This window comes from Caretta caretta, chromosome 10 (genome assembly GCF_965140235.1).
Source record: "Caretta caretta isolate rCarCar2 chromosome 10, rCarCar1.hap1, whole genome shotgun sequence".
NCBI classification, from domain to species: domain Eukaryota; kingdom Metazoa; phylum Chordata; order Testudines; family Cheloniidae; genus Caretta; species Caretta caretta.
The window spans coordinates 45977805-45994870 of NC_134215.1; the positions used below are offsets into that span (position 1 = coordinate 45977805).

At 53.6% G+C, this 17066-nt stretch overlaps 2 protein-coding genes across 2 annotated transcripts in view; one reads left to right on the forward strand and one right to left on the reverse strand.

Moving 5' to 3' along the window:
• The window catches only part of DUOX2 (dual oxidase 2), a 122670-nt gene that overhangs the window by 48526 nt on the left and 57078 nt on the right, over positions 1 to 17066 (reverse strand). The gene's annotated exons all lie outside the window — the stretch shown is intronic.
• On the forward strand, positions 560 to 7923 carry DUOXA2 (dual oxidase maturation factor 2). The gene is made up of 6 exons (XM_048867469.2): positions 560 to 802; positions 1865 to 1922; positions 3883 to 4017; positions 4604 to 4817; positions 5799 to 6013; positions 7162 to 7923. The coding sequence occupies exons 1-6, from the start codon at positions 656 to 658 to the stop codon at positions 7359 to 7361; spliced, it is 969 nt and encodes a 322-aa protein (XP_048723426.1). The 5' UTR covers positions 560 to 655; the 3' UTR covers positions 7362 to 7923.

A 17066-nucleotide genomic window follows, 5' to 3' on the forward strand; every position in this document is an offset into this window, starting at 1 on the left:
AACTGGGGGGGGGGCGGTTACTTGCTGCTGGTAGCGATACCCACCAATGGTATCTGAGACCCAGGGCCAGCAAACGGGGCTAACACAAAGCCAGCTTTATAGGTGGAGAGATCCAATGCACAGCCCAGCCTGCGGCGGGTCAGGGCGCCCGCTAGCCCGGGAGATCGCTCCGACGGGTGCGGTTGCAAGGCGCACCGCAAAATACAAAGCCCCTGACTCCCGCGGCTGCAGCGCCAGGCAGGACCCAGCTCGCCCTTGCCGAGCGCGGAGCGGTGGCTGCCTTAGGGTCCGGGCTGTCCAGGGGAAGGGGGAGGCTGAGCAGCGGGGAGCAGAGCCGCGCTCGGTGGGGACGTGGCTCTGCTTTCCCCGCACCGTCCGCTTCCACAAACCCCGCCCGCGGCCGGGAACGGGGCCCAACCTCTGGGCCCGCAGAGCAGCCGAGCCCTGCTCCGAGCGCCGCCTCCCCCGCGCCTCTGGCCGGCGCCTTTCCTCTGGCCCCCGGCGCGACTCCTGCCCTGGGGCACGTTCCCATCCCAGCCCCCTCCCCGCGGCCGGGAGCGCGTCCCAGGCGGTGCTCAGACACGCTGGCCCCGGGCACGCCTGAGTCTCTCTCGCTCTCTCTCTCAGGTTTCCTGCCCTCCGCCCAGCCCGCACCATGACTCTCTTCGACGGCGTCTACCCCTTCTACCCTCAGCCCAGGAAGGCCTTCGCCTTCGATGTCAGCTCCATCATCGTCATCGCCGTCTTCCTGTCGCTGGCGCTCAGCTTCCTGCTCATCCTGCCGGGGATCCGGGGCCGAGCGGTGAGTGCCCCGGCCCCGGCCCCCGGCCCCAGCCCCAGCCCCGGCCGCTCCCGTGCAACGCATTCGGGAACAGAGAGACCGAGAGCTCTGACCTGCCAGACCTACTGCATGCGGGCACTGACACCCCCACCCCAGCTCTACCCCCCAGCCCCCTGCTAGGCCAGTACCCCAGCCCTGCCCCCCAGCTCTGCCAGGACACCTCAGCCCTGCCCCACAGCCCCCTGCTAGGCAGGTACCATAGCCCTGCCCCCCCATCTCTACCAGGACACCTCAGCCCTGCCCCACAGCCCCCTGCTAGGCCAGTACCCCAGCCCTGCCCCCCAGCTCTGCCAGGGCACCCCAGCCCTGCCCCCCAGCTCTGCCAGGACACCTCAGCCCTGCCCCACAGCCCCCTGCTAGGCAGGTACCATAGCCCTGCCCCCCCAGCTCTGCCAGGGCACCCCAGCCCTGCCCTACAGCCCCCTGCTAGGCCAGTACCCCAGCCCTGCCCCCCCAGCTCTGCCAGGACACCTCAGCCCTGCCCCTACAGCCCCCTGCTAGGCCAGTACCCCAGCCCTGCCCCCCAGCCCCCTGCTAGGCCAGTACCATAGCCCTGCCCCCCAGCTCTGCCAGGGTATCTCAGCCCTGCCCTACAGCCCCCTGCTAGGCCAGTACCATAGCCCTGCCCCCCCAGCTCTGCTAGGGCACCACGGCCCTGCCCCACAACCCCCTGCTAGTCGAATACTGGGCTTCCCACACCTCTGCATTTGCCCCTCCCCTCTGATAGGCTGCACTCCTGCTACTCAAGTCCTGGCCTCTCCCCCCTCACAGCAGTTTTGCTGTAAATCCAATGACATTATTGGTTATTTCTATTACAGTAGTGCCTAGAAGCCCTGATCAGGATTGGTGCGAGGTGCTGCACAAACAGGTGCAAGAGCCTCTGTCCCTGTCCCAGAGAACTTAGTCTCATAATGGCTTTGCTCCTTTTAAGTGATTTTGTTACATTCACTCACTCGCAAGAGAACTGAGGACCCCTTGGGCCACTCCTTACAGCTGACCCCCCTTCCATCTCTCTCCTCACAGAGGCTGTATTGGCTACTCCGGGTTATCCTGAGCCTTTTCATTGGGGCGGTGATTGTTGGTAAGTGCTCCCTCGAACTAACCAGTGACCCACAGGGCTGTATTCCCAGAGCAGGGGCACTTCCTGGTAGGGAGGCTTTGGGTGTGTGCACAGGAAGCATGGGCTAGTGGTTAGAGCACAGGCGATTTGGGTTCTTTTCCCAGCTCTGACTAAATCTTCCTGTATGACCTGGACAAGTCACTTAACATGTCTGGGCCTCAGTTTCCCCATCTCTATAATGGGCTTGATAGTATTTTAATAAATGCATGGCCATCTAGGAATGCTGTGGCTGTCACTATTCTGCTCTCTGTGGCCACTCAGAGCTTCTCAGGGAATAGAAATCGAATCCCCCTGTGCCAAAACACTCAGCCCCTTATGTGATCTACAGGAGAATGGCTGTAAGCAGGAGGGAGGCCTATGACACACAGCTGAACAGTTCTGGTGCCAGCCAGTGGAGGGCAGTAGTCATGTACACATACATGCACACACTATCATATTTGCGCCTCTCACAGGGATGCTGAGAGTGGCTGAATTCCTGTTTGTAAAGCACACTGGGACCCTTAGAAGGCAGCTGCTGGAGAGATGCTGAGTGTTGTTATAACTGGCAGCACCCGATAGCCCTAGAGATCGGTCCCTGCCATTTTTACAGGCTGCTCCCTGAGTCCAAATGCCACGGGGGCACTCTGAGGAAATGCAGAAGACTGGCTGTCAAAGAAGGGGCAAGAAGCAGCGGGTACAGCCCCCACCCCCTTCTCTGGGAGTGAGTCCACCCTCCCTGAGGCACTTGAGAGCTGCCACATGCTGCTCTCAGCATAACGAGATGTCCAAGTGCTGCTTGGGCACACAAGAATAATGAATCGTTTTCAGAGCCGAAGCCAAGGATTTCTCTGTCTGGCACCACCCGGAAGCCCAGTTTGGAGTCCATAGATAGATACTCTGGCTCTGTGATCCCCAGCAAGTACTGGGGGGGGCGGGTCCTGAGTACTTGGGGATCACACCATTTTGCAAGTCCTTCTGGACTGCAGTGTGTCTACAGCAAGATCTCAGAGTTTGCCCTTGGGGCATTTCCTCTGAATTCTCCCCTTGGGTGAAAGGAACAGGTCTGGGTTTGTGCCTCCACAGTAGAAGCACGAGGTTCAGCCCCGGAGTCTTGCATGGATCTCAGGCAGCTGCTGAAGGCCCCCATTGCAGACCACCCCAGCTCCGGCTCCCCCATTCCCTGGCAGTGCAGTGTCATTGGAGCTGGGGTGCTGAGAACTCTAGGGTCTGTGCCTGCCACGCCACCCCCTTCGAGGCCTGTTCTACAGGGGTCTTAGGTTGCATGAACTAGATATGCCCCAGGGGCTGGAAGGGGGACAATTTGATGCATCCCCTCTGCTCCACTCCTTCTTCACACATAGACTCTCAGACCCCCCGAGCGTCTCCCTGAACCTGCCTGAGACAGGGAGGTTGTACAGGCTTCATCTTTAGAGCTTGAAAATCTGAAAGGTTCAAGGATGAATAAATTATTTGGTTTTTTTTTAAAGTGGGCAGCTCAGCAAACAAGGGGGGCAGCACAGGGCAGCTGAGCACCCTGCTTGTGGCTCCTAGGTCTGTGCTCTTTCCACTAGGCCACACATCCACTGCTTTGCACCACTGCGAGTGAGTGGCTTCCCAGGTCCTGCTGGAACATGCCTTAGTCAAAGTGACCCTTTGGATCCAAGATGTGCAGGCTCCTCTCTGCTTCTATTTGCCACAGGGCCAGGCAATTCTGCATGGAGGGATCCCAGACAGGGCTAGGTGTGAGCCTAAAGAGCTTATTTCAGTATGAGAAGCCAGTCAGGGCCTTTTGGAGCTTGGCCGGCTGATGACTGCGCAGAGTCCATGGCTTAGTTGTAATCCCTACAAACCCAGACTCTGCCCACAGCTGGTGATCACGAGGGCAGCAGCGCCTGGTGCTAGCCCCTGACTAACTCCACCCACGATTTCTCTCCCCTCCCAGCTGTGCAGTTCACCGGGGACTGGGAGACTGGCCAGGTGACAGCGAACACCTCCTACAAATCCTTCAGCCGCACCATGGTGAATGCAGACATTGGCCTGCACATCAGCTTGGGGGGAGTCAACGTCACGCTAGTAGGTGAGTGCAACGCTGGGATGCATCAGCCAGTGAAACGCGGCCCATGTGCGCAGCACGTGGGGATTTCTCCCCAACCCTGACTTTGGGCATCATAGCATGAGCCGTTGGCCCTCACTTTGTTGTAAGGCCACCAACTCCACTACCAGCTGCAGGGGCCCCTGTACATCTCCTCTGGCTCCCACTGCATGCTGGGTACCAGTCTACTTGCTGGGCCACCTAGGTCCTGTGTGGGGCGGGGGGAACTGCCTGTAACATGCAGTCCAATCTCTGGTTGCGGAAAGCACAGTTGCTTATCACCCGGTCAGTACTGTCTGACTTCTGGATTCTGGGCCATCCATAACACACTACTCACCAGAACTGGTGAGCCTGGGAAGAGCTGGGAAGGGGAAACAATGGGGCTTCTCCTCTTTCTGGGGTGAACTACTCAAGGAAGGCTGGTGGTATGAAGGGGCAGTAAGCTCAGCAATAGCCCTGCCTTTAAGGTAACTAACTGGCCCCCCCATTACTGCTTGGCCCCCTGGAACCCCACCCAGTGCGGAATCTCTGTTCTGCCCCAAGGCTAACGAGACGCTTCCCTTCCCTGCAGGGAAGCCAGTGAATCAGATCAATGAAACCATCAACTACAACGAGCACTTTGCCTGGCGCTTTGGAGAAAACTACGACGAAATCTATGAGGAGGGCCTGGTGAAGGGGCTGCCCAGCCCCATCCTGTACGTGGCAGAGAAGTTCAGCCGGCAGAGCCCCTGCGGCGTGTACATCCAGTACAGGATTTCCGGCCACTACACATCAGCAACTCTCTGGTGAGCCTCGTCCTTCTTCACAGGGAGCCGGACGGTCTCCCTTCCCGAGGGGAACAGACTGGGCATCCTTGGTTTGGCCCCGGGCCTGCTCCAAGTGAGATGGGTTTGCTAGCAAAGCCTGCTGTGCCCGGAGACTCCTCTGGAAAGCCAGCACTGGACTCCCATTCCCTAGGAGCAGACATGGCCTGCAGCAGTGCCTGCCTCCCCCCAGCTGCAATGGGGTCTACACCAGTCAGTCCATTCACACTAACCATACAGCACCCAAGTCAATCTGCAGCAGAAGCCAGGCCCTGGGGATCACAGGTGTAGGTCCAGTGGGGCTAGAGAGTGCTCAGCACTGCTGAGGATCAGGCAGGTGCCTAAATATGGATGGAGGAGTCTGACTTTAGGCTCCTGTTTTTGAAAATCTTGGCCCCTGTTGCCTACGGCCAGGAAGCATGAGTGGGTGGACAGACTGCGGGTGAACTCCACGGGGCTGGACAGACAGACAGGCGAGACTGGAAATATGGTCCTTCCGATCTGACTTGGAACCTTCTTTTGACTTGGAGTTGAGGGTTGGAGCCCACCCACTTTGAGCGCAGGGGGCTGAATTCACTGCAGTCTGCCTCTTCCCTTAGCCTGCCCCTGGCATGGTTTTCAGCACCTCCTGGCCCTTTGCAGAACTACAGAGAAAAGCTGCCCCGCCCCCTACAAAGGAGCAGCCATGTCCCACATTAGGAGCCATGCTCTGTCCATGGGTACCGCCCCTCTGTCTTGGCCCATGGAAGCTGGGAGGGGCATCCAGCACACTGTCCTGGCAGTGCCTGGGGGAAGCCCAGGAACAGCCTGGAGCTCCTAGATCAGCCTGGAGGTGAGCGTTCAGGGGGCGAGGGGTTTGCAAGGCTGGAGCTCGCCCAGCAGTCAGTTTGGTGCCAAGACAGTGGCCCGTTCCAGTGGCTGTGTGTGGGTCTCATCATTTTGTGGCTTTTCTGTTCCCACCAGGGTGGCATTTTGTGCTTGGCTCATTTCCAACATGCTGTTCTCCATGCCAGTCCTGGTCTACGGGGGCTACATGATCCTGGTCACTGGGGCCTTCATGATCTTCTCGCTGCTCTCCTTCTCCACGGTCAGGAACTCCCCCATGTGCGCCATCCAGTTCGGTCCAGCCTCCTTGCAGACTGTCTATGGGGCGTCCTTCTGGCTCACGCTTGCAACAAGTAGGCATCACACTTGCTTTGTTTGTGATGTGGTTCTAGGAGAGACCAGGCAGCTGAGAAGAGGCAGATTCCTTCTGTGCACCTGCTGCTTGTTGTCCAGTTCTAAGTCCCTCACAGCCAACCCGTGAGGGTCAGAGTCCTCAGCTATGAACCTGGCTGTGCTGCTCCGTGCTCTGCAGCTGCCCCTGGGGCTGATACAATGAGAGTGCGTGCTCCCACGGAGCCTGGGAGCTGGTATTTTTTCATTGGACATGTTTGATTGTGATTGACATTGCTGGTATTTTTTCCTGGAAACCCCAGAAACTGAAAATGTTTTGGTAGAAATTATTAGTTTTGGGTAAAAAGTTTTGGCATTTGGAAAAACATTGGTTTGGATTTTTAAAACCTCATTTTTTAACTGAAAACGGTTTTTTAAAAACCAACTTTTTATTTTGTTGTTGTTGTTGTTAAGTTTTAAAAAAAATCACAGGAAATTTAAAAATCAAAAGGAAAACAATTCTCCACAAAAAAACCCTGTCGTTCTCCAGCCAGCTCTCCCGAGCAGGCTGTATCCGCAGCTCTGCCGGCACCCGCTGGCGTAGGCAGCTCCGGATGGAACTCGGCTCTGAATCGCTCACACCCAGCCAGCCTGGTCTCCGGTGCTGTTTGGAGAAACAGGCCTCATGCTCAATGAAAGTACCAGTTCCTCTGCACAGTGAAAAGCATCGCTCCCAGTGGTGGGCGGAGTGGGCTGGCAGGCCACTGTGGGACTTTTTCAGTAGATTGTGGATTTTATATGCACTTAATGGGCCAAGTGGTAAGAATTCCCACAGTCTATGTATGTTCCCCAAAACGTCCAGCTGATGGTGCTGTAGGGTGTGGCATAGGATTTGAAAGGGGGGCAGAGCACAGCAGCCCATGGTGCCGTCACTGCAGTGAGAGGCGGAAGGGGGTGTGATAGTTTCCCATTTGGAGGCCGTTCCCTTTTGCCTGTCAGAATACATACAGGGGGCATCAACTGGGTGGAAGCTGGGATGTGTCCCGGGCTGGTAGCTGGGTGTGATCTGTCACCCTGCGTGAGGGACATGCTGCTCCCAAGGGGCCCTCCTTGTGGAGGGTGCACAGTAGAGGAGCTTGCTGAGTGTGTGTGCGTTGCTTATGTCTTCCAGGCTTGCTGTGTTTCCTGATTGGGGTAATGGTGGTTGTGCTGCACTACTTCCGACCTAAGGCATTGAAAGCCTTCTTTGACCGGAGTGAGGACGAAGAGGAAGGGAACGCGATGCTGGGAGAAGCGTATGGCAACCCCCACTTCTGGGCAAGCAAAAAGAATCCTCATGACAACTTTGCACTGACCATCAAGGCGGTCTAGAGGAAGCTCCTCCGCCCTCCCTAGTTGGACCCTAAACTCGAGGGAGTGGAGCATTATGGAGTCCAGATCCTTCTCCGGCTCTCCACCGAGATTGAACTCGCACATCCTGTTGGCACCTCAAAAATCAGCGAGCGCCTTGCCATGCTCTGCTAGGCTGAGAACCCTCCGAGTTCGTCTTCTCTCCAGCGGCCTCCAGAGAAAGGGAAGGCGCTGCCTCGTAGCCAGCAGGGACTCAGCACACGTGTTGAGCTGCATAGTCGCTCTGCTCAAATGGGTTCACAGGAGCCATTTCTGCTTGCACTTCCGCACCCTTTCTGGCGTCAGGTCGAAACCCTCCCTTCTCCCACTGGACTCACACCTGGCTACAGATGTTGAACCCATGAGTCGGGGGACTGGAATCTCGCATGGAGAGGCTGTGACCCCCACATACAGTAAGTATGTGAGACACACTCGGATCCTGCAGGCGGGACTGAAATGCTACTGGCATCCAGTATTCTACGTAACAGACTGAAAAGGCCAAACCCAATATGAAGAATATTGAAGCTGTTTAGTATGTTCAATGAGCAGCCATGGTCAGGGGATGGAGTAGGGCAGGGGCAGGGGGAAGGGCAGGGGCAGGGGGAGATTGCAAAGAACAATAATCAAGCCATGAAGTGACGGTTCCCTAATTAATGAGCTGCCTCCTGCTGCAGTCCTGCGGGTCAGCACTGCACCTCTCTCTCTGTTTGCGAGGGCAGCTGGAATATTGGCATGACAAGACAGCAGGGGAGTGTTGCACTAAAGCACTGCCAGGAACTGCAGGTATAGGTACAGCAAGGGGGTAGAAGTACCTTCCTGGGGAACAAACATTGCCGACTAAAGGGCTTTACTCTAGCAGCAAAAGGCAGCACGAGAACAAATGGCCGGAGGTTAAAGCCAGCCAAATTCAAAGTGGAGAGAAGGCCCCAGTTGATAACAGTGAGGGAGCGTAACGACTGGCACAAACTCCGAAGGCAGGGGTGGATTCTCCATCTCTGCAAGTTTTCAAATTCCAGCTGGCATCTTTCTGGGCCTCAGCCTTTAAGGCCAGAAGGGACCATCCCAGCCTCCAGTGTGTTACAGGTCATAGAACCTCCCCCACCCACTCTTGCAAAAGGACTATAACACAAGATATGGGGCTCAATACCGGGGCAACGGGGGTGAAGTTCTCTGGCCCGTGCCATATGGGAGGGTTACACTAGATGATCCGATAGTCCATTCTGGCCTTAAAACGGGTGTATCCCTGCCTGCTTCAGCAGCCACATGGGGCAGGCGCTGTATGCTGCCTGTAGCTAATATCACAGCCACGAGCCTAATCCACTTGCTGGAACAAGGGCTTAGGAAGGTTTCACTTTAAAAAGAGATGCATTGGGTGGGTACAAAGTTGAATGACTCCTAAAGCCATGGATTCAGTCCTATGTACCCCCAGGTCCCAGTCACACCCCCAGGTCCCACGGCTTCGCTGGCACCTGAGCCAGCCAATCCTTTGCGTTAGGCCAGCCCACCCCCATGTTCCCCCTGTAGAGACCTAGGACACACCTGGGGCCCCACCCCTTGGAGACCTAGCTCCCAGTTCCCCTGGGGGAGGCAGCACTTGGGTTCACCATCACCTACGGCTTCCAGAGACCCTGCCGTCACCTCCCTGGTGCTGTGAGTCACCACCCCGGGGCCAGGTCTCTGAGCCCTCTGTAAAACTCCCTGTGGTCATCCAAGCCGCTTGCGGGGGGTCCATGAATGTGCTGGGGCAAAGGATTTGTGGGGTAAGGGCCCAGGGGCAGGCGAGCTCCGTAAAGGAGATACTAAGGCTGAGCGTGGGGCCCACAGGCGGGTGGTCACATGGCAGCACCTGACTGTCTGACAGTGGGCAGGCAGCAGGGGACCGTGCCCTCGCTCCGCACGTCCGGCGGGTGGGGGGGTGGTCCCTGTCGCGCTAGGAGCAGGAATGCAGGCATGGGGGATGGGACTGTGCACAGACTGCCACACCACCGTGGGGACTGGCTTCCTAAGAGAATCTTCTCACAGGGCCCGATCCTGTGAGGTGCTGAGTGGCTCTCCAGCTGGAGGAGCACGTGCCAGAACTAGGGCTGCACAAAAGGAAAGTAGTATGTTTGAAGCGGCCTGGCTCCTTTTGCCAAACCTGGGCCTGACCTCAAGCAAGTGATGACCTAGCGCGCAGTGAAGCCGACAGCACTGTGGCGTGCAGCCGCTCAGGGGATTGGGCGGCTCTCTGTACTGAGTTGGTCATGAGGGCAGGCGTCACATCACATGGAGACTCCATTGTCTCTTGGCTGGCTCCCCTCGGCTGGGCTGCCCTCTATTTATCCAACATTCCCTGCAGCATTTCAGCATCTGGGCACATGTAATTTGTGATGCATCCTGGTGAGTTTTGGAGTTTGTGTATGCTAAGAACACTGTAATAAAAACAATAGAAGTGTAGCAACGTGCAGGCTCCTGCCCTTTTTCTGACTGCCTGGGCCAGCTTGTAAGGGCAATTCATGTAGTGGGATCTGAGCCTCCAAGACCTCTAGCCAGGCCCCAGGGCTGATCACTCCTGCGAGGGGCTGCTCTCTCCTGTCTTTTCCACTCCCTCAATAGCACCTGAAATCAGCCTCCCTGCAAGTTTCAAATGACACATTTTGAAGCAGAGGTGAGATGGGATTTTCTAAAGCATTTAAGTGAGTTAGGAGCACAAGTCCCACTGGATGTCAACCCAGGGGCTGCTTTAATTGCACCAGGGTCTGAGAAGGCCTTCAGCAGACCCAGAATTCAGAGGCTGCAAGGCTGTAGAAAGCCTGAGGAGCACAGAATCTAGGCCCCAGTCTAGACCCAGATCAAAGGTGTTTAGGCTCCTCACTTCCACTGAAATCACTGGGAACTAGGCACATAAATGCCTTGGAGGATCTGGACCCAAGCCATGAGCCCACTGTGCCTCTAATTCTTGTCACTTAACCTCAGCTTTCCCATCTGCAAAATGGGCATCCTCTTACCTGAGGCTGTGGGCATGACATCTGGCACATTCGGGGGCATTGCTTATGGCAAAAATCTTTATTAGGCAGGGGAGCTGTATCTCAGGGATTACAAGATGAGTCACAACAGTTTCGCAGTCCCTGATATCAAAGACTGTGAAAGACATGGTGACATCATGATTGCCACCTCTCCAGCAGCCATTGCTAGGAGTGGACCATTTACCAGAAATATCATCACACTCTCCGTGCTGTAATGCCCTGAGATCTGTGTAATCTACCCAGAGCTGATAAGCGCTGCCTGATTCACTGCCAGCCGCTTCCTTTTAGCTAGGACTGTGCTGTATGCTTCCTTGTAGCAGTCCGCCACAGAGCCCAAGATCCACAACTGTTCCAGGATGACACTGGATTTGTTTAAGAAAGGGTGGCAGCTGTTCTGAGATCTGTGTTATCTACCCAGAGCTCATAGGTACCACCTGATTCACTGCCAGCTGCTTCCTTTTAGCTAGGACTGTGCTGTATGCTTCCTTGTAGCAGTCCGCCACAGAGCCCAAGATCCACAACTGTTCCAGGATGACACTGGATTTGTTTAAGAAAGGGTGGCAGCTGTTCTGAGATCTGTGTTATCTACCCAGAGCTCATAGGTACCACCTGATTCACTGCCAGCTGCTTCCTTTTAGCTAGGACTGTGCTGTATGCTTCCTTGTAGCAGTCCGCCACAGAGCCCAAGATCCACAACTGTTCCAGGATGACACTGGATTTGTTTAAGAAAGGGTGGCAGCTGTTCTGAGATCTGTGTTATCTACCCAGAGCTCATAGGTACCACCTGATTCACTGCCAGCTGCTTCCTTTTAGTGCGGATCGTGCTATATGCTTCCTTGTAGAGGTCGGCCACAGAGGTCAAGAACCACGCACCACCACTGTTTCAGGAATGATGCTGGATTTGTTTATGCAAACATGGCAGCAACAACACTGAAGCTGAATGGTGACTGTGGGGAGCTAACAGTTCATGCAAAAAAGTGTGTGGAGGTTCATGGGCTGTTAAGTTATAGCCCAACGTCTTAAAAAAAAAAAAAAAAAGCTCATTACAGGAGTGAGATGGTAACAGATCCAGTAGCTGATACTGTCTGTACTGTACTTAAGAACATGTCTGAGATGGAAGCATGACTCTGGCAGATGGCATCCTCTATGGAAATGCCAGTTACTGCTGGAGTGCCCACATATGCCCCCACACATGGGCTGAGCCAGGAGCTCCCCTCCCTTGTCCTGTTGTGAGGAAGAGAGGTGCTGTACAGCACTATGTGGGGAGAAGCAGAGAGCCCTGTATTAAGGCTGACTAACGCTTTCCAATATAAAAATTCTTGGGACGGTTTCTTTCAAGAGCACTTGCACGTCCCTGGGCTCTAGCAGGACTTGAGCTCTGGCCAAGAAACAGTCCTGGGGTCAAGGAGGTGCCTTTTGCTGGCCTTATCCACCCTGCTCCGAGTTATACACTGTTGAGACACCATCTCCCATGTATGGGTCTGCTTGGTTTCAGCAGTGTGCCCCAGAGCCTCAACATTCTCCAGCCCTGGGCATGCACCAGCCTGGTGTCTCACTTCAGCCTGGCACATAGAGCTCAATCACCAGCCAGACTGCATCCATCTCCTTCAGTTTTCCCCTGTGGGCTAGGGAAGGGGCACTGTGCTGGAACCCAGGAGCCCAGGAGCTCAGCCCCAATCTGTAGACCGACACAGGCTAAAGAATTCTGTATCCTTCACTGTTTTTGTTATTAAGCTGGGATTAGAACCCACTGTATTATTGCAGGAGGCCCGGTGCTATCCATTAGCCACCATGCTCTCAGCACTTGTCTTTCTCCTCGGCTACATTGTCTGTAAAACAGGGCCACTCAGGTCTAGGTAACCCAGTGTGTTGCTGGCCTCCATTAGCAGCTCATTCACATCCCCCGGCCTTTTGCCACGGCCCCCTGGCAAGGTTAGTTCTGTGGCTCGCGTGGGAGCAGCCTGTACTGACCGCTCAGGCCTCAAAGCCTGATGATGCTAGGTCATGAACTAATGGTTGCAGGTGCACATAACTGGAAGGGACTTTTGCCTTTTCCACCCTTAGGAAATTACATTAAAAAAACATAACTGAGGTTGCAGAGTCAAGCACCTGACAGTTGGAAAATGCCAATTTTAACCTTGCTTCGGCCGCCTTAGTTCAGCCCCCTTGTGCCTCTGCTTCCCCCACCCAGTCTTTAATCACATGACCACATGCTCTAACCCTGCCTCACTCAGCTAGAAGAATCTGACGTGACAGGGCAGCAGTCGGGTGGGTTGGTTGGGTGCACACTGGCCTACGGTGGGTGCACTTTGCTGTTGTTCAGCAAACTAATTAATAGTTCCCCATAACCCTGGACTGCAGCCCTGTGGCCTAGCATAGGTCACATACTCCCGCTGCCCAAGTGCCCATCTTTGGAGGGGAATTTGGGATCTAATCTCAGGTCCATTGCTGTAAGGAGGGACAGGCGGCAGGTCTGAGCAGGCAGCGGCTGCCCCAGTCACAGAAACTCTGGAAGTCACATAAGCCATCACCAAAGCCGGGGAAAAGCAGAGGGCACCGCTCAGTTTGGAACGGTGGACAAACATCTGCACCACTTGCCAGCAGGTGCTAAGCTGAGAGAGCAGGGCAGCATGCCGCCAGCACGCCACCTGGTGGAGGAATGCAGACTAGTGCCGTATGACTTACAGCACTCATCTAAAAAGAAAAGGAGTACTTGTGGCACCTTAGAGACTAACCAATTTATTTGAGCATGAGCTTTCGTGAGCTACAGCTCACTTCATCAGATGCATACCGTGGAAACTGCGGCAGACTTTATATATACACAGAGAATATGAAACAATACCTCCTCCCACCCCACTGTCCTGCTGGTAATAGCTTATCTAAAGTGATCAACAGGTGGGCCATTTCCAGCACAAATCCAGGTTTTCTCACCCTCCACCCCCCCACACAAATTCACTCTCCTGCTGGTGCTAGCCCATCCAAAGTGACAACTCTTTACATAATCAAGTCGGGCTATTTCCTGCATAAATCCAGGTTTTCTCTGTATTCTTTTTGCGAATACAGACTAACACGGCTGTTCCTCTGAAACCTGTCATTATGCAAGGCACTGCATTTAGCCGTATGGAGTGGAAATCTATCAACTGCATGAAAAAACTTGTACAGATACAGACAGACATCATCTTCCTTTCCAAATGCAAACAGATGGACATCGTACCAAAAGGACTGAAGGTAAAAAATCCATTACAATCTACATACCACACAGACTATGCTGACAGCTTGTGCCACACGCTCTCAAAGAAACTGCGGAATCACCTGATCAAGATCCTCTACAGCAAACAGGGAAAGATTAAGAATGAGCTCTCAAAAATGGATACTCTCATTAAAAACCAACCTTCCACACAAACTTCCTCGTGGCTGGATTTTACTAAAACTAGACAAGCCATTTACAACGCACACTTTGCTTCTCTACAAAAGAAAAAGGACACTAAACTTTCTAAACTACTACATGCTACAAGGGGCCACAGCAATGGTTCCCTCAACCCACCTAGCAATATTGTTAACCTATCCAACTATACTCTCAGCCCAGCAGAAGCAGCTGTTCTATCTCGGGGCCTCTCCTTCTGCCCCTCCACCCCCACGAACATGATACAGTTCTGTGGTGACCTAGAATCCTATTTTCGATGTCTCCGACTCAAGGAATATTTCCAAAATACCTCTGAACAACATACTAATCCACAGAGGTCTCCCTACCAACACTACAGAAAGAGGGATTCTAGATGGACTCCTCCTGAAGGTCGAAACAGCAGACTAGACTTCTACATAGAGTGCTTCCGCCGACGTGCACGGGCTGAAATTGTGGAAAAGCAGCATCACTTGCCCCATAACCTCAGCCATGCGGAACGCGATGCCATCCACAGCCTCAGAAACAACTCTGACATCATAATCAAAAAGGCTGACAAAGGAGGTGCTGTTGTCATCATGAATAGGTCGGAATATGAACAAGAGGCTGCTCGGCAGCTCTCCAACACGAGTTTCTACAAGCCATTACCCTATGATCCCACTGAGAGTTACCAAAAGCAACTACAGCATTTGCTCAAGAAACTTCCTGAAAAAGCACAAGATCAAATCCGCACAGACACACCCCTGGAACCCCGACCTGGGATATTCTATCTACTACCCAAGATCCATAAACCTGGAAATCCTGGGCGCCCCATCATCTCAGGCATTGGCACCCTGACAGCAGGATTGTCTGGCTATGTAGACTCCCTCCTCAGGCCCTACGCTACCAGCACTCCCAGCTACCTTCGAGACACCACTGACTTCCTGAGGAAACTTCAATCCATCGGTGATCTTCCTGATAACACCATCCTGGCTACTATGGATGTAGAAGCCCTCTACACCAACATTCCACACAAAGATGGACTACAAGCCGTCAAGAACACTATCCCCGATAATGTCACGGCTTACCTGGTGGCTGAACTTTGTGACTTTGTCCTTACCCATAACTATTTCACATTTGGGGACAATGTATACCTTCAGATCAGCGGCACTGCTATGGGTACCCGCATGGCCCCACAGTATGCCAACATTTTTATGGCTGATTTAGAACAACGCTTCCTCAGCTCTCGTCCCCTAAAGCCCCTACTCTACTTGCGCTATATTGATGACATCTTCATCATCTGGACCCATGGAAAAGAAGCCCTTGAGGAATTCCACCATGATTTCAACAATTTCCATCCCACCACCAACCTCAGCCTGGTCCAGTCCACACAAGAGATCCACTTCCTGGACACTACAGTGCTAATAAACAATGGCCACATAAACACCACCCTATACCGGAAACCTACTGACCGCTATTCCTACCTGCATGCCTCCAGCTTTCACCCTGACCACACCACACGATCCATCGTCTACAGCCAAGCTCTGCGATACAACCGCATTTGCTCCAACCCCTCAGACAGAGACAAACACCTACAAGATCTCTGTCAAGCTTTCTTACAACTACAATACCCACCTGCAGAAGTAAAGAAACAGATTGATAGAGCCAGAAGAGGTCCCAGAAGTTACCTACTACAGGACAGGCCTAACAAAGAAAATAACAGAACGCCACTAGCGGTCACCTTCAGCCCCCAACTAAAACCCCTCCAACGCATTATTAAGGATCTACAACCTATCCTAAAGGATGACCCAACACTCTCACAAGTCTTGGGAGACAGGCCAGTCCTTGCCTACAGACAGCCCCGCAACCTGAAGCAAATACTCACCAACAACCACATACCACACAACAGAACCACTAACCCAGGAACTTATCCTTGCAACAAAGCCCGTTGCCAATTGTGCCCACATATCTATTCAGGGGACACCATCACAGGGCCTAATAACATCAGCCACACTATCAGAGGCTCGTTCACCTGCACATCCACCAATGTGATATATGCCATCATGTGCCAGCAATGCCCCTCTGCCATGTACATTGGTCAAACTGGACAGTCTCTACGTAAAAGAATAAATGGACACAAATCAGATGTCAAGAATTATAACATTCATAAACCAGTCGGAGAACACTTCAATCTCTCTGGTCACGCAATCACAGACATGAAGGTCGCTATCTTAAAACAAAAAAACTTCAAATCCAGACTCCAGCGAGAAACTGCTGAATTGGAATTCATTTGCAAATTGGATACTATTAATTTAGGCTTAAATAGAGACTGGGAGTGGCTAAGTCATTATGCAAGGTAGCCTGTTTCCTCTTGTTTTTTCCTACCCCCCCCCCCCCCAGATGTTCTGGTTTAACTTGGATTTAAACTTGGAGAGTGGTCAGTTTAGATGAGCTATTACCAGCAGGAGAGTGAGTTTGTGTGTGTATGGGGGTGGGGGGGATGTGAGAAAACCTGGATTTATGCAGGAAATAGCCGACTTGATTATATAAAGAGTTGTCACTTTGGATGGGCTAGCACCAGCAGGAGAGTGAATTTGTGTGGGGGGGTGGAGGGTGAGAAAACCTGGATTTGTGCTGGAAATGGCCCACCTGTTGATCACTTTAGATAAGCTATTACCAGCAGGACAGTGGGGTGGGAGGAGGTATTGTTTCATATTCTCTGTGTATATATAAAGTCTGCCGCAGTTTCCACGGTATGCATCTGATGAAGTGAGCTGTAGCTCACGAAAGCTCATGCTCAAATAAATTGGTTAGTCTCTAAGGTGCCACAAGTACTCCTTTTCTTTTTGCGAATACAGACTAACACGGCTGTTCCTCTGAAGCACTCATCTAAGAGCTGCTGAGCCACAAGGGGTGTTGTGCTGGGGGAGCAGGGTGGGACAATAGGGTCTTCAATGCACTGGTACCATGCCCCAGCACAGCCTCCTGAGACAGCCCCAGCCCCTTCCTTGGCTACTGGGCGAGGAGCTGGGCAGCCTTCTCTCTTCCTTCTCTCCATTCCCTCCTGGCTGTGGGCAGGGAGCAGAGCCCTGTGCACTTCCTACAGCAGGGAAGGGTCGCATCTACGCCTCTTGCTGGGGGATCCCCACTTACTGGTCAGAGGGGCCCAGCTGTTCTGTATCTTTTCCTCCCGGGATGGAGGTGGGGAACACAGGTGCTGCCACAGCGAGTCCAAGCCAGGCTCCATCCAGTCTGGTGCCTCACGGCAGGCCTCCCAGGAGGGTTCAAGCATCCCCACTTTGG